The sequence below is a fragment of the Bufo gargarizans genome, chromosome 9 (genome assembly GCF_014858855.1).
Source record: "Bufo gargarizans isolate SCDJY-AF-19 chromosome 9, ASM1485885v1, whole genome shotgun sequence".
In the NCBI taxonomy this organism is placed as follows: Eukaryota; Metazoa; Chordata; class Amphibia; order Anura; family Bufonidae; genus Bufo; species Bufo gargarizans.
This window is the reverse complement of record NC_058088.1, coordinates 186,757,510-186,776,218: the sequence shown is the minus strand read 5'-3', so window position 1 is coordinate 186,776,218 and position 18,709 is coordinate 186,757,510. Positions and strand designations below refer to the sequence as shown.

Sequence of the window (18,709 nt, the reverse complement as noted above, 5' to 3'; positions counted from 1 at the left end):
CCCTCACTGCCCTGCATGATGGGTGCTCAGAGCGATCAGACATCACACACACTGTACAATCAACACGTTTATTTCTATACAGAAGGATAAGAAGGTTTAGCTTATACAAATCCCGTATTCTGCCTTCACCTGTAGGTCTTTACATTCATTACGACTGAAGTAAAAAGCCTGAGCTGTCGACCTTCTCATCTCCAGCGTCAGTGAGGTACGTTACTTGGCTCTTCTCCAAATGGACTTGCTGCAAAATAAGAAAGCGGGGTCAAGGAGCCGCATGTTCATGCCTCAGTGATGCCCTCACCAGGCCAGGTGTAGCTACAAACTGGGTTCCCTGAGAGAACAGCAAGAAGCGGTACATACCTGAAGGGAGCGACATATCAACTTAGGGTGCAGGTTCCAACTGGGCAACCGCTGTCTATATGGATTGGGGGTACCCTGAGACGACCCCCAACAGCCACTGAAGGAGCTGCTGCAGAAATGCTATACTATATGTCCCCTGCAAAGGCTGTCTGTAGCTTTCCTTTCACCAGTGATTACAATAAAAAAGAAAATGTCATCACTACCGGCCCTATCAATCAAATTGCAGAGGACCTGGCAGTTGCAGAGAGAGCAGAGCCTCTGGGTGTAATCCCTGACAAGCAGAGCAGAGCGGAGGCTGGGGCAGCTCATTATCTCAGTGTTGCGAAGTATCTTGTCCTGCTGTGTGATTAGGACAGGTTTTGTGTGCACTAATAAGACAGCGGCCATTTTATTTCTCCTAATTCAGCAGCTGAATCTAAGAAGGGGTTGTCCAGCAGTAGGACCCCCATTGATCAAGAGAACTGAGACCCTCTACCCCTCGGCCTCGGAGTGGCAGGTTGGACATGCGCACTGCTGCTCCATTCATCCGAGTGCAGATCTGTGAGACTGGCAACACGTGGTTTGATCTGACAGGTTTTCCTTGTGGATCAATAGGCGTCTGTGTTGTTTCTGGTAATGGCCACACCGCTTGCCTCAGGTGTGGCTATTGTGGTCATTTCACCTTCCTTATTTATAGTTGCTTCTCCCACAATGCTGTGCGGTTTATAGTTTCTGTTCCTGTGGATTATTTGTGGTTGGCTCTCGGCTGAGTTCCTGGTGCTTCCATAGCCTCTTTGATGTTAAGTCTTTCCTTTCTCTTTTGTATTTTGTTTGGGTTCTGTGTGTTGCATTTCCCTATTGTTTGTATTAGGCCTCCTGTTCGTCCTTCCTTTTGGAGGAACAGGTAGTCTCGTCCCTGCCATTAGTACCAGGGTCCTATAGGGCTAGATAGGACTCTAGGTATTCCTGCGTATGAACTCACCTACCTTTGGGGTCTGTTCATACTGGTAGTCAGTCAGGATTTTGGTTAGGGTTTTCACTAGGAGGTGTCCATCTTCCTTCCCTAGTTCTCAGGCCTGATTCCCGGTTTCCCCCTTCCCTCCTATGCTCGGTGTGGTGTTTCCCTCCCACAACGAAGTGCGACAGCATCTTGCAAGGTCTCTATTCAAATAATGGGTGCATGACACGATTTTCACTGGGTATTGGATGGTTGCCTCAGTGGCATCTCTCTGCACCTGATGTCAGGTTGGGCAGGAGAGTATGCCTGGCACACCTAACATCAGGTACCCCAGTGCATCACTTTTAAGGTGTAGGACCCCCTTTAAATAAAGTAACTTTTCGCTCTATGGTTACTTACGGTTCTGAAACTGCTGTGCTGTGTAGCGGGTCAGGAGGATTCCAACCCCTTCTATGAGAGCTAATAAAATCCCCCCCATCAGCGCTGAGCCCACCATGGCCAGAGGTCCACCTAAGGGATGAGAAATGGCAGCATGGAAGACTTACAATAAATGCAGCTGCTTCCACGATGTAACCCAGTAGTAGTTTTCCGGCTGGATTTGAGGGTTATGTGTGTAACTCGCAGATTGGGAGGCAGGGGCATCTTTGTGGCCTGCACTTATGGAGCTGCTGCTAGGGAAATACAGTATAGTATGGCAGCCAGACCAATGAGTGACTGAATATGTCACAAATGGGCCGTGTCCAGGGACGATCTTTGATAACTCATCAATGTTAAGAGTATGGGGCATGCAGTACTATATTTCCCTAGCAGCAGCAGCTCCATAAGTAACTGAGCCATAGAGATGCCTCGGCCTCCCAATCTGCTAGTCACATACCCCCTGGCCCTAAAATCCAGCCTAGACTAGTTCCATGACTGGATCTGATCCCTACAATGACACTTTACACCTTTGTATATCTGGGAGGGGGTTCCTTACTGCGAGATGCCAGGACCGCCCCGGTAAGAGCTCCACTGGTGATGGAATTCCAGGGGTCTTCTTTACCACGAAGCCGTACCAAACCACAGTCAATAGTGGAGAACAAGCCCCCCCACACAGCAAAACTGCCTGTACGGGAACAGAGAGACTGTGAGAGGGCATAATGGGGGAGCGGTATCAAATGAGGCGCCCCAATAACAGACCTCACCTCCAATCTGTGGAGCGCGGATTTTGACGGCGTTCACACTGCCCCGCAGACGGTGCTTCATTCCCTAGGGAGGAAACAAAGAGGAGTCGACATAATGGACCGAATGATGGTAGACGCTTTCGAGGGCTATGTCACTGCATCCCCTATCACAGCTAGAACGTCATCACTCAGCTCTCCTAGAGACAGATATAAAATGTAATACTCGAGGATCGGTACAAGATACTGCAGAATAAACCGTAATACTCACCACTGGAGCATTTCTGAACCCTTTAATTGACTGAAACACCCCTCCCCCGATGATCCCCATTGTAAAGGCTCCTCCGCAGTCATCGACAATCCTCCAGGGACTGTGAAAAATAAACGACAAGCATTATGGAAGTTTACGAATAAAGAGCATCTGTCAGCAGTGTCAACCCTATTGAACCAGGAGTGGTGTGTGGTAGGGTTGATCCCGCTGTGTGGAAGCAAAGCTTTCTTACGCTGGTCAGTGCTGCTGTTAACGGGGTTTTATGAGACTTTTATACTGACGACCTATCCACTGTATAGATCATCAGTATCTGATTAGTGAGGGTCTTCTCACACAGATGATTGGCGGGGGTCCTGGTTGTCGGACCCCCACTGATTAGATATTGATGACCTATTCAGAGGATAAGTCTTAGAAAACTCCTTTAAAGGGGTATTGTGGTTCTATTAAGTTGTGGATGGGGGATAACTATTAGATCAGTGGAGGTCTGACCGATGGGACCCCCAAGGATCACAAGAGCCCCATAATTTACAAAGTAGCCCCTAAATGAATGGAGCTGTGGTTGAGCATGTGCACTGCAACTCCATTCATCTCCATGGGGCAGCCGGAGACCGCTGTACTCGTCATCCCATACTACAGCGGTGGTCGCACATGTACACTACCGCTTTATTCATGAAGGGGACCACGTAATCAGTGTGGGTCCCCACGGTCGTCCCTCAGTGTTCATACCTTTATCCCCTATCCTGCTGCTAATGGGAAAACCCATTTAAAGGCTATGTACTCCTTCCGGGAACATTATTTTTTAATGATTGCATTTTACCTTTTTTGAGCTAAAAATCTTTTTTCAATAGGTCTTTATCAAAAATATTGTGACAAAGGGTTAACTGTTTTTCTAGCTGTGTGACTGGTACTTTCACTGAGAGCCCATCTAATAACCCCTATCTCTAAACTACTGAGATTATCAGTAAGATAAGGAGTGTTTCTAATGTCAGAGATCAGGAGCCGTCAGCTGAGCTGCCTGATGGAACACAGTGAAAACAGACAGATGGCTAATAGAGAATCTCAAGGCTGTACAGAGAGAAGGGCTCAAAATTCTTAATAAAGACCAATTGAAAAAATCATTTTTAGCTAAAAAAAGAATACAATACAATGATAAAACAAAACTGCCCCCAAAAAGTGTACACAGCCTTTAAATCCTGCTAGATGCCCCTGGAAACAGACAACGGTTTACGTAATTGAACACAGTTTTTACCCCAGCGCCCCCAGCACTGGTGTTTCATCCCTAGTGATACCACCACTGTGCCCAGCAATGTACCCCAGGGTCTTCTAACAAAACACCCCCAGCAGAAAGAAGAGGTGCAGCGAATAGACGCGAGTGCTCTCCAACAGGTCAAAGCATGCTGGGAGTTGTAGTTTTGCAACCTCTGGTGGAAAGCCACAGACTGGTGACCGCTGTCGAAAGGAGACGCAATGGGCTGTCCAAAAGAAAAGAGAGAGCCCTTTAAATGTCAGGAGAAGTTTATGGAGAGATAAAGCATCAAACGTGGATGAAAATTGCTGTCAGTGAATGGAAACGGTCCCCGGCTGTCTAACTCACAATAGAGAATGTGCTCGGTAATAAACTGCAACAAGTTCCGCTCCTGTGTCATATGGACATGGTCAGAGGCAGAGTCAGCACAGGAATGCTGCCGTTCACTGACAGTAAGCAGAGCTCTTGAGGCGATGAGGAACTGGCTCACATTTGGGGAACTCTATAGGTTCACGGATGTAAATATTTAAGGTGGAATCAGGTAAACCTGTGATCGGTCGTCTGATTAGAGATCTCTAGGAAAATAAAGCCGTCTCTAAGGGGAAAGGGACTGTGTTAGCCATAGCAACCAATCACAGCCCTCCTTTCATTTTCCCACTGCAGTTAAGAAACGTAAGCTAAGCTCTGAGTGGTTGCCACTAGCAACAAGGCTTCTGTAAGGGAGTGTTGATAGGCTAGGGCTAGGCCAATTTCCCCAGAAAACTCCCAGAATGCAGTGCGGTGTTGACACCTATCACATTTCCCACCACTTTCGCTCACGGGGTGTGTCACACAGCTATTGTCATTCATCCCCCCCGTAAATGTGGTGTTTAGGTAGTCAGTCAGACATTCCCGTCATGCCCCGCGTTACCATGGTTCCCGCACATATTCCTCCATTCCGTCTGGACAGCAGAGGAAGTGACGTCGACTGCTTAAAGTCCATTAGATCACGTGGTGAATAAACCCACTTCCCATTGGCCGTGGAACGCAGGGCTTTGCGTGTCAGTGACGCCATCCACCTGCGACCCCCCCACAGCCAGGAGGAGAGAAGCAGAGAGCCGGGGCCGCGTAGCTGGGTGTGTATGAGCTTTATTTCTACAATCTCCGGGTCATCCTGACAGGATTTCTGTCTGCCAGCAGCGTGAAGTACTGCAAGAACCAGCAGGCTGCAGCTTGTACTGCCATCTCAGGCATTATAGGACGACTGTTCCTGGGATGCTGGTTTACTAGACCAGTTTATAAGCTCCCCCTTAAAGGGAAGGGTTATTATCCCTTAAAGGAGTAGTCCCAACAACCTCAAGCGAGTCACCATTGTGGCCCCTTCACTGTGTTCCCAGGTACAGCGGAGCCCGGCCAGCTCGGGGCCCTCTGTCATCAGCAGTGGCATATTCTACTGATATGCCGCCATTTTATGAGATGGGAATGCCCCTTTAAGTGCACGTCCACATGGGGTCTATACACTGCAGGAAAATCCTCAGCGCAGATTTTAAATCCACGACCTGACAATATTTGCATCATGCATTTCACCCTTTGCAATGCAGAATGTGCAGATCGGCCCCCTGCGGCCATAGGCTGACATTTGTGGTTGTGTCATGTGACTGCCCGCACGGTTGTGGGGGTTCAGATGCGGCCGTGCTCCAGGGGGCGATCTCTCGGCCACGTGCTTGGTGCAGCACTAGGATTTCTTCCATAGACAATGCCCACCACTCGTATGTCCACTTAGGGTTGTTAATGGCGACCAATCTAGAGATGAGTGACTCAGATTTGTTCAGAAATCCTCTGCCTAGAGCAGAGAAGGAGGTGACCCCCCCACTACTCAAGATACTCCCCGTTGATTAACAGGACAAGACATCTCACTTGCCCCTGTCAGACCTGCGCCTGCGCTGTTGTTCTGAGTAGCAGCGCAAGTACAGAGGCTGAACAGTGAAGATGCTGACTGTGCACATGCCTCAACGTCCAGGAGTACTTAGACATGAGCCTCTGCGCTGCTCAGGCAGCAGCATTAGAACCTCTGTGCTTGCACAGCTATTAGGAGCAATGGCGAAGCCCCACGATTGACATGGCCAGGTGAGATGTCTCCTGCGTGCAACCATTGCTCCGAGTAGTGCTGCAACCTCTGAGGCTTTCCTGCTACCTGAGCAACGCAGATGCTGAATGTGGATGGGCCGCCTACACTTCTAGGAGTACCCAGAGGTGAGCAGGGCATGCACAGTCGGCATCTGCACTGCTCAGGTAGCAGCAGCAACGCCTCAGCTCTTGGAGCACTACTCGGAGCAATGGTGCAAGCGCAAAATAGACAGGGCCATGGGAGATGTCTGGCCCCGTTAATCAAGGGGAGGGGGGGGGGCCAACCCCTCACTGCTCATGGAGACTAAATTTGGAACAGTCAGTGACTTATATGTTCTGCTGGATGTCTTACCCCAAAAACACCAGCAGGGGGCAGTGGTGGAGCTAGTGGAGGATGCAGAGGCTGCAGTTGCTTCCAAGCTTTAGCCGTTTAGATTAGCATTGCGATGGCCGAGGGGGGCCCTGGGCTACTGTTTTGGTTAGGGTATTCGTGCATACCAGTTTACCTGTGTGTATCTACCTGCAGGTTGGTGACTCACAATGCCACTGCCATTGGCCCTTCAAGCCCGATTGGCGAAAAGAGGGTTCTTGAAGCATTTTGAAGCAGGTAGGTGCTCGTCTGGTCAGTACGGGAGATCTGCAAACGACTGGTGCACCTGACTCCATCAGCTTCCTGCACCCCTCGCACTACTGATCAGCACTTGCTGTTGCACATGTTATATTTTATGTAAAGCTATTTCTGCAACATCCGGCTATACAATATTTGCCGCCTCTTTGTCTGCTGTCAGTGAATGGAAGCGTTCTTGACCTGAAAAGTTCTCCTGATCACATCCAACTTCATCCAGATACAAAGGTAGTAACTAGAGAGAACTCTGATACACTGTTATGAACCTTGCATCTGTTGCAGTTGGTTATGACCTAAAATGTTACCACTCACTGACAGCAAGCAGAGATAAACCACAAACAAACGGTTTATCCCATTATTAATCTTGATCTGGACCCTTTCCCCTGTTCATGCCTCTTTTTATGCTTCTCCCAGAGCCAGCAGAAGAGGTCATTGCCGAGGACTATGATGATAACAACGTGGACTATGAGGCTACGCGGGTAGAGAATCTCCCCCCCAACTGGTACAAGGTGTTTGACCCAATATGGTGAGGATCTGCAGGTAACACCGGCTTTGTACGTGGACGCCTGGAGAATGTGTGAGGGCTGGGATAGGCGTCCACTGTGTTTATGGAGGTGACGGCGCTGCGTTTATTGAGGCCTAGTAACGTTCAGTAGCCCCATGGGGCTGATGTAGGGTCAGGTCAGGCTGCACATTATAGAATTGCTATTTTACTAATAAACATGTCAAGGGGAATAAAAATAGTGATCTCAGCAGTGATGTACGGATCATGTCTGGTGATAATAGTGATCTCGGCAGTGATGTAAGGATCATGTCTGGTGATAATAGTGATCTCAGCAGTGATGTGTGGATCGTGTCTGGTGATAATAGTGATCTCAGCAGTGATGTGTGGATTGTGTCTGGTGATAATAGTGATCTCTGTACTGATGTATATATTGTGGCTGATTATAGTGATCTCTGCAGTGATGTACAGATCATGTCTGGTGATGATAGTGATCTTGGAAATTATGTACGGATCGCCTCTGCCGATAGTGATCTCTGTACTGATGGATGTATTGTGGTTGGTGATAATAGTGATCTCAGCAGTGATGTTCCGATCGTGTCTTGTGATAAGTGACCTCGGCAGAGATGTACGGGTCATGTCTGGTGAGAATAGTGATCTCGGCACTGATGTTTGCAGGCTCTTATGATCTTGCTATTAGTCACGTCTATAGGTTTTTTGGGTCGGAGTCGTTTCCCCCGTCTGTCAGGATATGTGGATTACATAGTTTTTTTTCTTCTCTGCTCAGCGGCCTGCCGTATTACTGGAATGTGGAGACGGACATGGTGTCCTGGTTATCCCCACATGACCCCAACGCTGTCATCACCAAATGCACCTCCAGACAGAAAGGTAACCACTCTCCTTCTTTTGCATTCTTCTTCCCCACTACACCCCGTGTATTCATAGTTGAACTGCTGTTTGTAGAGTCGGAGGAGCGGCCGGAGAAACCAGAGTGGCCGGAGAGGGAGGAGGTAAAGGAGAGAAGACACATTCGAAGGGAGGAAATCGCTCCATATCCAAAACCAAAAAAAGGTGTCTGAGCAGGAGGTGATGTGCAGGTTCTCTGCTAGAACGATAGGTAGACGTCAGTATGACCAAAGCTTCTATCTTCACAGGGAGGAAAGAAGAAGAGATCGATCCCATGGATCCAAGTGCTTATTCTGATGCTCCAAGGTAAAGTCCTCCCTATTCTTATCTCCAACCTGCACCTGATGTATAACTCTATATACTATGGGATACACTACATGTGCATGAGGAGAGTCCCTGGGTTACTGATCCAGAGTTACATCCTGTATTATACCTCAGAGCTGCACTCACTATTCTGCTGGTGCAGTCACTGTGTACATACATTACTTATCCTGTACTGATCCTGAGTTCCATCCTGTATTATACTCCAGAGCTGCACTCACTATTCTGCTGGTGCAGTCATTACTTATCCTGTACTGATCCTGAGTTACATCCTGTATTATACCCCAGAGCTGCACTCACTATTCTGCTGGTGCAGTCACTGTGTACATACATTACTTATCCTGTACTGATCCTGAGTTACATCCTGTATTATACTCCAGAGCTGCACTCACTATTCTGCTGGTGCAGTCATTACTTATCCTGTACTGATCCTGAGTTCCATCCTGTATTATACTCCAGAGCTGCACTCACTATTCTGCTGGTGCAGTCATTACTTATCCTGTACTGATCCTGAGTTACATCCTGTATTATACTCCAGAGCTGCAATCACTATTCTGCTGGTGCAGTCACTGTGTACATACATTACTTATCCTGTACTGATCCTGAGTTCCATCCTGTATTATACTCCAGAGCTGCACTCACTATTCTGCTGGTGCAGTCACTGTGTACATACATTACTTATCCTGTACTGATCCTGAGTTACATCCTGTATTATACTCCAGAGCTGCACTCACTATTCTGCTGGTGCAGTCACTGTGTACATACATTACTTATCCTGTACTGATCCTGAGTTACATCCTGTATTATACTCCAGAGCTGCACTCACTATTCTGCTGGTGCAGTCACTGTGTACATACATTACTTATCCTGTACTGATCCTGAGTTACATCCTGTATTATACTCCAGAGCTGCACTCACTATTCTGCTGGTGCAGTCAGGCATCAGTTTTTTCTAGCTTTGTCTTTACCCCTGACATTTGACTATCTCCAGAGTGCAACTTTCCACATTCTCTGCAGACGCTGAACAAGCAGGGACCCTCCTCCTTTACAAGCTGGAGTTATCCAGTAAGATAATATGGCTGATTGTTTGCTTTGCTGTTGTTAGGGGCACCTGGTCTACAGGACTTCCCAAAAGAAACGAGGCCAAAACTGGGGCAGACACCACAGCTGCAGGACCCTTGTTTCAGCAGAGACCGTATCCCAGTCCGGGAGCCGTGCTGAGGGCCAACGCTGAAGCCTCTCGTGCTAAACCCCTGGAATGAGGACGACTCCTGAAGAATCGCTGTATCTCCGCTTTGTACAGTTTCCCCGGCCCCGTGTTGTGTGTGAATAAACTGTTTTTAGGAAACTGAGCACTGCACAGAGTAATGAATGGAAACTCAGCCACTGGGGCTATTGCATAACTACTACTCCTAGCATGCTCTGACAACCTGCAACTATCAGAGCATGCTGGCTGTTGTAGATTTGAATCAGCTGGGGAGCCAACTGTCCTAGGGGTGTGAATTATAGGGCATCTGTCAGCAGTTTTGTCCCTATGACACTGGCTGACCTGTTACATGTGCGCTCGGCAGCTGAAGACATCTGTGTTGGTCCCACGTTCATATGTGCCCGCATTGCTGAGAAAATGATGTTTTATCATATGCAAATGAGCCTCTAGGAGCAACGGGGGCGTTACCATTACACCTAGAGACTGAGCTCTCTCTGAAACGGACGAGCCCTCTGCACTTTGACAGGACCAGGCAGTGTAAGAATCATCACACCTGGAACTGTCAATCAAAATGAAGAGAGCAGAGCCTCTAGGAGTAAAGGCAACGCCCCTGTTGCTCCTAGGGCTCATTTGCATATATTAAAACTTAATTTTTCTCTGCAATGTGGGCACATATGAGCATGGGTTACTATCCACCTCACCACGTCCATACACCTCAATAAAATATAACCTGAAGTTCTGCAGCAGCTATCTAGGCCAGGGATCAGCAACTTTCGGCACTCCAGCTGTGGTGAAACTACGACTCCCAGCATGCACACTTGCTTAGCTATTTTCAGAACTCCCATAAAAGTGATTGGAGAATGCTGGGAGTCGTAGTTTCAACACATCTGGAGTGCCGAAGGTTGCTGACTGCTGATCTAGGCATTTTCTAGCTCTATAGATAGCACCCCTCCCTTTAGAGCAGGCATCCTCAAACTGTGGCCCTCCAGCTGTTGTAAAACTACAACTCCCACCATGCCCTGCTGTAGGCTGTTCGAGCATGCTGGGAGTTGTAGTTTTGCAACAGCTGGAGGGCCGCAGTTTGAGGATGGCTGCTATTTTTTAAACCTATTGCGTGAATCTCCAGTGGATAAAAAGTAGGCAACGCTTCTACAAATCAGAAACCGGTTTTAATGAAGTGAAAAAAAAAATATAAACATTTTAATTTTCCAGTTGGTTCCTGTATCACTGGATGGAAGGATAGAGCAGGAATGACGCCTTCTAAGGAAGTAGCTGATCAGTAGGGGCACGTCCACATGGGGCAGACACACTGCAGATTTTCTGCCACTTCAGTTGGGACGGAAAATCTGCAGCATTTTACAGAAGCAGCTAATTTTCACATTGCGTAAAAAATAAAAATAAAAAGTGCAGAAATTGACCCTGCGAGGCAGACACGAAGGCCGCAGCGGATTTCACTCTGCAACAAAATCCACTAGTAACCCATGTAGATCCACCGCTTTTTATGTCCCATGTGGAAGTACCTGAATACCGGAAGTTGATCGGGTTGTAGGTCAGGGCCATCTGATGGCCCTTCGACACAAGGACTCCAGAAGTCACAACGGGAGGAAACGCACAATACATGTAACCCAACATGGCCAAAATAAATTGTAGGCGACTAAGGCTCTGTTCACATCTGCATTCAGCAATTCCATTGTTCTGCTCCATTGACGGACACAACAAATGCCAACATTACCCAATGGGCTCCATTAACTCCACTGGGTTTCCATCAAGGTGTCCAGCATTGTACCGGAGAACATAGCGCAGCAGATTGCAATATTTAGCTGCCATTTATGATAAAATCTGAAACTTGATGTGAACAGAGCCTTATTTGTGGTGGTCACTGTGTACCCAAACATGGTGCTGATTTCAGCTGCCGCGTGTCCCTGTAGCACTGGCATTAAACTGAGGTCCACCTGGATGAGGAGTGTGGTGATCACCAGCGTCCAATAAACACACTTGGAAAATAGGGCCCCTAATATGATATCAGAGGTGGATCATCATCATCATAAGAAGTGTCACCCTTGGATTTGTGGTGGCAGCAATCTTCTGGTCCTGCTCATGTTTCACTACACTTGGAGATTCTTCAGCTTCTTTTCGGTCATGGATGGAGAGTTCTTGTCTACTGGTGGTCAGGTTCTTGAGGATGAGGTCTCCTAGGGCAGTGATCTCCAAACCTGTGTCTCTCCAGCATGTTCTGACAGCAGGCAGGCTATCAGGGCATGATGGGAGTTGTAGTTTTACAACAGCTGAGAGCTACAGGTTCGAAGATCACTACCTAGGATCTTCTGTAACTCCACCTTGAGACTGGCTGTGTGGTCAGGAAGTTCAGCTGGGTTAAGAAATGTCAATGACGACTAGTTTAACTGTGGGGAAAAACTAAACTGGTGTAATTTATTCTGATAATCCGGATTATGGGTTCAGGCTGGAGACAAATCTTTGGGTTTATCAAAATTATAGAACAGGTCAACCAAGAACATGGGACTCAGCCGGCTGCAGCTCAGTCTTCTGCTTCATACTTTGACAACCTCCTTCGGAGGTCCTTTGATCTGCTCGTTTTTCCGGGTCAGGATGTCCTTCATGTTACGGTAGGCGCCGGTCTCCTGGAACTTCTTGTCCAGCTCTTTCTCCGCCATGGTCAGCTGCTCATTGACCCTCAGGAGCTCATGTTTGGTCTTGGTCAGGTTCTCCTCCAGGTTCTTCTGGCTGCTCGTGTGGTCGCCTAGCGTCTTCTGGAACTCCAGCTTGAGGTTGGTCATGGTGTCCTCCAGGTGACTGACCTCTTGTGAAGCCTGAGAGTTCTGCTTGGCCTGGAACTGGATCTTCAGATCTTTGAGGGTTTGCTCTGCGCTGCGTTTGTCGTCCAGGGCGGCGGTCGCTTGGCCTTCCAGAGTGCGGAAGCCGGGAGCGCAGCTTGTCGTTCTCTTCTTGGAGACGGGTGATCTGACTGTGGAGAAGGTCTGAGGAAGAACCGCCCTCGCTCAATGGGACCAGTCTAGGCTTGTTGGCCTGGGGGCCCTTAGCAGAGGGCCCCAGCTCTTGGCTCTTCTCCAGCTCGGCCACCTGCTCCAGGAGCTGGCGGTTCTCCAGCTCGGAGATGTCGGTGTGCAGCCGGAGGTGCCAGTGCTGGGCCTGGGAGAAGAGCTGCTGTAAGAGAAGCACATTGGTATGGGCCGAGTTGATGAGCTCCAGTTCCAGCTCGCTCTGCACCACAGCCTGCAGGCCGCTCAGCAGCTCGGCTACCTCCTCCGCCGTGTACGTGTCCTCCACCAGCCGGCTCTCCCGCACATCCTGGAAGCAGGAGGCCACGCTCTTAAGCCGGAGCAGTCGCTTGGACTGAGCGAATCGCATATAACTGAGAACCTCTCCGCGATGATGCTCGTTCAGCTCCGCCATCTTAATCGGCCCGGCAACGTTTCCATGGTAACGTACGCTGTCATCCTCCTTTTATACGGTCACAGTAAAAATGGCGCTCACAAAAATCGCGATTTCTATTGGTCAGTCCGTCAGCCATATAGAACCGCGGACGCTCATTGGTCAAGGGAGACAGGGTTCCGCCCCTTCAGCGTGTTTTGCGCTGTCCTAGATAAAGCTTTTGATTGGTCATTTTTCGCCAGCCGGTTACTGTTTCCCGAGCGTTGATTGGGGGAGCCTGACAGGAGCCCGCCTTTTCCGGCGTGTCCTGCGTCTGCTCTCCGGGCAGAGCTAACATGGCGATGCCCTTGTGTCTGCGGGCGCTGAGGTTGTCCGGGGCTACGAGGCTACTAAGGACAGCCCCGGTGTACAGACTGCATACTGGTCCTCGGGCGGAGTCCACTACCCCGGTCTCTGTCAGTCATAGCGCCCCGCCCAACCACCAGCACGACGACCACGATGAGATTAATGTGTACGACAAGGTAACTTCACCTAAACGGATGTCTAACTGGATGGCGCCCCCTACCTGTCATACCCTGATAAATATGCCTTGTGAGCAGCTGCTCATATCAACCAATCAGATTCCAGCTTTAATATCTGGTACTGGAAAATACAAACTGGAATCTGATTGGTTGCTGCAGACAACAGCTGTAACCTCTGTTTCTGTGGTTATTACACCTGAGACTGTAAGGGGGGAGGCTGGCACCATAGGTGGGAGAGGATGGGCACAGCAGGGAACCTTTATTGTAATAAATACAGCAACCAATAGGGGGAGCTAAATGAATACAGGTTTATACAAATGCAACCAACACTAGGGGATCTTACAGTTTACAAAGCTCCTATGGAATGCAATGTGATATATTCAGATACTGCGCTAAGGGACATATATATTATTGCAAGTTAGAGTACAGGTATTGCAGATATATGGTTACTGGCACGTGAAGGTGTATCAACATACAGGCGCTTAGCTGGTTTTAAACAGTGTACCTGAAATGTCGGCTTCAGTATGTGTGCCTTTGTCCGTATCCCCGTACTTGATGTCGAAGTTTATTTCTTTCTATTTTTTCTTCTTTGCTTTTTGTTTCCGTTTATAATTTTGCTGGTGATCAGGAATAGTCCAGGTGTATTTTGGGTTAGCGTGCCTCCTCGTGCCCCGGCCGGTCGCACGTTGCTGCCGCAAGTGGAGGTGTGTATGGAGGAGTGGTTCGCGCTCACTTGGAGCTTGTGAGTGACGTCACCTACAGCGGTCATGCATTGACCACCAGTACCAGGTATCTCTTTCTCCGACGCGTTTCGAACAGACGCTGTTCTTCCTCAGGGAGTGTGGGAAGAACAGCGTCTGTTCGAAACGCGTCGGAGAAAGAGATACCTGGTACTGGTGGTCAATGCATGACCGCTGTAGGTGACGTCACTCACAAGCTCCAAGTGAGCGCGAACCACTCCTCCATACACACCTCCACTTGCGGCAGCAACGTGCGACCGGCCGGGGCACGAGGAGGCACGCTAACCCAAAATACACCTGGACTATTCCTGATCACCAGCAAAATTATAAACGGAAACAAAAAGCAAAGAAGAAAAAATAGAAAGAAATAAACTTCGACATCAAGTACGGGGATACGGACAAAGGCACACATACTGAAGCCGACATTTCAGGTACACTGTTTAAAACCAGCTAAGCGCCTGTATGTTGATACACCTTCACGTGCCAGTAACCATATATCTGCAATACCTGTACTCTAACTTGCAATAATATATATGTCCCTTAGCGCAGTATCTGAATATATCACATTGCCTTTACCTTTGCAGCAGATCTTTGTGGTCCTGTCGCGATACCGCTGCTCCAACATATAGCATCCACTGAGCGCCACCTTAGCAATTCTTCTCTTTGTAATAATAAATGCAGCCACCACTAGGGGGAGCTCACTGCATACAGATTATACAGCACCTATGGAATGTAATAATAAATGCAGTCATCACTAGGGGGAGCTCACGGCATACAGATTATACAGCACCTATGGAATGTAATAATAAATGCAGCCACCACTAGGGGGAGCCCACTGCATACAGATTATACTGCTCCTATGGAATGTAGTAATAAATGCAGCCACCACTAGGGGGAGCTCACTGCATACAGATTATACAGCACCTATGGAATGTAATAATAAATGCAGTCATCACTAGGGGGAGCTCACGGCATACAGATTATACAGCACCTATGGAATGTAATAATAAATGCAGCCACCACTAGGGGGAGCCCACTGCATACAGATTATACTGCTCCTATGGAATGTAATAATAAATGCAGCCACCACTAGGGGGAGCTCACTGCATACAGATTATACAGCACCTATGGAATGTAATAATAAATGCAGCCACCACTAGGGGGAGCTCACTGCATACAGATTATACAGCTCCTATGGAATGTAATAATAAATGCAGCCACCACTAGGGGGAGCTCTCTGCATACAGATTATACAGCACCTATTTAAATGTAATAATAAATGCAGCCACCACTAGGGGGAGCTCTCTGCATACTGATTATACAGCTTTCTTTCTCTGGTCCCTTCCGCCGGCACCACGGGTAGTAGTGGTTGGCCGCCGCTGTCATGTGACAGCATTGCCTTCGAATAATCACTACAGCAGAATTCTGTTACTATGTTTGGATTTTCAAAAGGACCCACCTCAGGCTGGCAGGGCATGCTGGGAGTTGTAGTTTTGCAAGCCGCAAATGGGGGATCAGGGCTTTAGGGCTATGTCATGTGACTTTTTGGGGGTTTAACAAGTTGAGTCCCTTCGATCACAAGCAGCACACTGGTCGTGATTAACCCCTGAGAGGCCACAGAACATTTCGGATCCGGTCATGCACACAGTGTTGGGTCAATAGTTTGTGTCACGCCCCGTTGTCACTGACATTCCCCCCTGAACCTTCAGGAACCCGGTACATCTGCTCTGGTCAGTCTCCGTCAGTAGGTCATCCTGTTTCTGAACCCATGGAGCCATCGGGCAGAGGACGGTACAACCAGCCAGAACGTTATAGGGCCCCTGAGGGTATGACTTTTTAATACGTCCCTGTACCGTGTGCAGGGTGCTGTTCCCTCATTAAGCAGCAGGGGGCAGTGTGTGTCCATGGTATCCTGTGGCGGTGGTGGAGCGGTTGATGCGGCTGTCTCATTCCTTCGCCAGTCGTCGTCTCCCCCCCCCCCCCCCCCACCCAATAGTTTTTTTTTCTTCTTCTTTAGTTCTTGGTTTCTTCTTTCTTTAGCGGCGCGCTCTTTCTCCGCAGTGAGCCTCCATTGTATGCTGCCTCCTCATTAGCGGCTCTCTCTTTGTTCGGGGGCTGCAGCGGCTCGGCTCACCCCTGCTCTCAGCCCCCGTGTGATGAGAACATACAATAGCACCTGGCGCTTTCATCTCTCCTGTTTATCCGCTGCTGTCCCCCAAGAGCTGACTCTCTTTGAGACACATGGGCGCAACGTGAAAGCCGCGACCGGTTAACCGCAATGTACACAATGGTTCCCATGACTTTAGGGCCCAACTGTCGGCCATGTTCTTTCACCCTACAATGGTGGCATTACCGCCAATTAATAATATATATATATTTTTTCCTTTCCAGAACCCGGACTGGCACGGATTCAGCGATGACCCGGCCCAAGATCTCCGGAACATGCGGCTGGTCTTCTTCTTTGGTGTTTCAGTCTGTCTTGTGATGGGAACCGTATATATCTACTACTCTCCGGAGAGGGGGTGAGTGCCCTATCGCTTTTCTCCTGGTCTCTCCTTACAACTCGGCTGCGTTGCGCCTCCCCCTCCCCGCCGCACTCTAAATGCAATAAAGCACTCTCGCGGTGGCCATTGCACCCTCAGCTTTCATCTTCGCATCACTTCGTCATCTCTGAGGGGCAGAGAAGATTGCAGCTATAAGTCTTCTTCTGACGGGAGCGTGCAGATGATGGGATGATGAGAGTGCTGGAGTGACAACCCCCCCCCCCCCACCATGGGGGGGGGGGGGTAGATTGGAAGCAAACCCCCTATGGGCTGCGGAGCAACTAGATAAAGCTGCTAATTGCCTGTTCAGGAGACTGTACTGGAGCAGGGTCTGATAAGTGGGATGAGGGACAGCTGTGGGGTCCTGTCACCTGGTGCAGACGTCCTCGAGCCGGCGGAGTGATTAGTGTGATTGCTCAGGTGAGGGCAGCCTCTCGCCGGCAGAAAATGGCTGTACAGCCGGTCCACACTTCCTAAGGGAGACGTCTAATGAGCACAAATCAATTATTTATTTTCACGCTGAGATGGAAGAAAACAGCAGCCCCCCCCCCCTCCCCCCAACATCGCACAGCAACCTCGCGCCTCCAACACCAGAGAGGCATCGTCCCCTAACCACTGCACTTCTTGCTGCACCCTCCATCCATGCACGACAGCAGCTGCTGCACATAGACCAGTATGCCCAGATGGTGCCCGATCTCTTAAAAGACTGTGTGCCACCCTGCCCGTCTGCGCGAAGCCGCACATTAGGTGCCTGCCTCGCAACCTGTCGCTTCATGGGCACCAACTCTGCGCCAGGCCAAATGCCAAGGAAGGCATGCATCTTCTAGGTCCACACCACACAGGACATGCCGGCAGTGCCCGCTACCCTTTGCATTATGGCCCTGGTATTGGTAACTGATGTGTACTGGCACCACAGCTGGATCCACTAATTTGCCGGTTGCCCTCGGCACACCCTGACCTGCGTATCCGAGGCTGGGGGCGAGAGCTGCCTGATATCAGAGCGATGCTGGGGGAGGGATGGCGAGGTGTCAGGGGGGCTGCTGTTTTCCGCCTCTCCGTGGGAGCTCGACGTGTTGTGGCTGAGGCTCGATCGGAGGTGAGGAAGCTGCTAATTCGCTTTAATGAGCAGCTGCCAGAAATAGCGGCTCCGCTTAAGAACTCTCAACGCTACAGGAGACCTGTGACATATCGGAGGCAGCAGGACCCCCATCTTTTACCTTCTCACACCCTCCCCCCACTGACAACTTTACTCACCCCCATTGACAATTTTTTCCACCCCTCCCCTTACATCTCATATGCTCCTCTTCTCCTCCTTTGGCCACAAGTCCCCCCCCCCCCTCTTCTATGTTGCTCTCATCCCTCTCTTCTAGTATGCGGTCTCTTTCTCTCATGGCCTGTCTCATTTGTATTTGCTTCTTCTCTAATTTTCACACTGTGTCTCTCCGCTGTCTTCCTGCAGGATGAGGGACTGGGCTCGCAAGGAGGCCGAGCGGCAGATAAAGAGGAAAGAGGCGCAGGGTCTACCTCTCATTGAAGTGAACTACTATGACCCAGAGAGCCTGGTGCTGCCCCCCGAAGACAAATAGTGACACCCCCACCCCGCCATATTGTCTCTGCTCTACTTCAATAAAGTATATGTTACCTGTACAGTCTGCTGTTCTTGTGTTCATTATAAAGCGTGACAACCAATATGGCCACCATACAGCAGCTTTCATTCCATAACACTTCAAGGGCATCTGTCAGCAGTTTTGTACCTATGACCCTGGCTGACCTGTTACATGTACTCTTGGCAGCTGAAGGCATCTGTGTTGGTCCCATGTTCATATGTGCCCGCATTGCTGAGAAAAATTATGTTTTATT

General features: G+C 49.3%; 4 protein-coding genes across 4 annotated transcripts; 2 read left to right on the top strand and 2 right to left on the bottom strand.

Annotated features, from left to right (window-relative positions):
* Nucleotides 1-54: 54 nt before the first annotated feature.
* TIMM17B (translocase of inner mitochondrial membrane 17B) lies at nt 55-4,975 on the bottom strand. Its single transcript, XM_044306069.1, has 6 exons — nt 4,879-4,975; nt 2,723-2,822; nt 2,476-2,539; nt 2,268-2,396; nt 1,694-1,804; nt 55-238 (listed from the first exon to the last, which is right to left on the bottom strand). Exons 1-6 carry the CDS (start codon nt 4,902-4,904, stop codon nt 198-200), a joined length of 471 nt encoding a protein of 156 aa, XP_044162004.1. The 5' UTR covers nt 4,905-4,975; the 3' UTR covers nt 55-197.
* A 28-nt stretch (nt 4,976-5,003) lies between these two features.
* Nucleotides 5,004-9,775, top strand: PQBP1 (polyglutamine binding protein 1). The gene is made up of 7 exons (XM_044306065.1): nt 5,004-5,083; nt 6,601-6,681; nt 7,114-7,225; nt 7,989-8,089; nt 8,165-8,272; nt 8,356-8,413; nt 9,533-9,775. The coding sequence occupies exons 2-7, from the start codon at nt 6,615-6,617 to the stop codon at nt 9,687-9,689; spliced, it is 603 nt and encodes a 200-aa protein (XP_044162000.1). The 5' UTR covers nt 5,004-5,083; nt 6,601-6,614; the 3' UTR covers nt 9,690-9,775.
* An 887-nt stretch (nt 9,776-10,662) lies between these two features.
* LZTFL1 (leucine zipper transcription factor like 1) lies at nt 10,663-13,087 on the bottom strand. The gene is given in 3 exon segments (XM_044306457.1): nt 10,663-12,215; nt 12,217-12,567; nt 12,569-13,087. Coding segments are annotated over 3 exon segments (894 nt in total). The 5' UTR covers nt 13,067-13,087; the 3' UTR covers nt 10,663-12,170.
* A 244-nt stretch (nt 13,088-13,331) lies between these two features.
* Nucleotides 13,332-18,496, top strand: NDUFB11 (NADH:ubiquinone oxidoreductase subunit B11). Its single transcript, XM_044306458.1, has 3 exons — nt 13,332-13,566; nt 16,698-16,828; nt 18,309-18,496. The coding sequence occupies exons 1-3, from the start codon at nt 13,381-13,383 to the stop codon at nt 18,433-18,435; spliced, it is 444 nt and encodes a 147-aa protein (XP_044162393.1). The 5' UTR covers nt 13,332-13,380; the 3' UTR covers nt 18,436-18,496.
* Nucleotides 18,497-18,709: the final 213 nt, after the last annotated feature.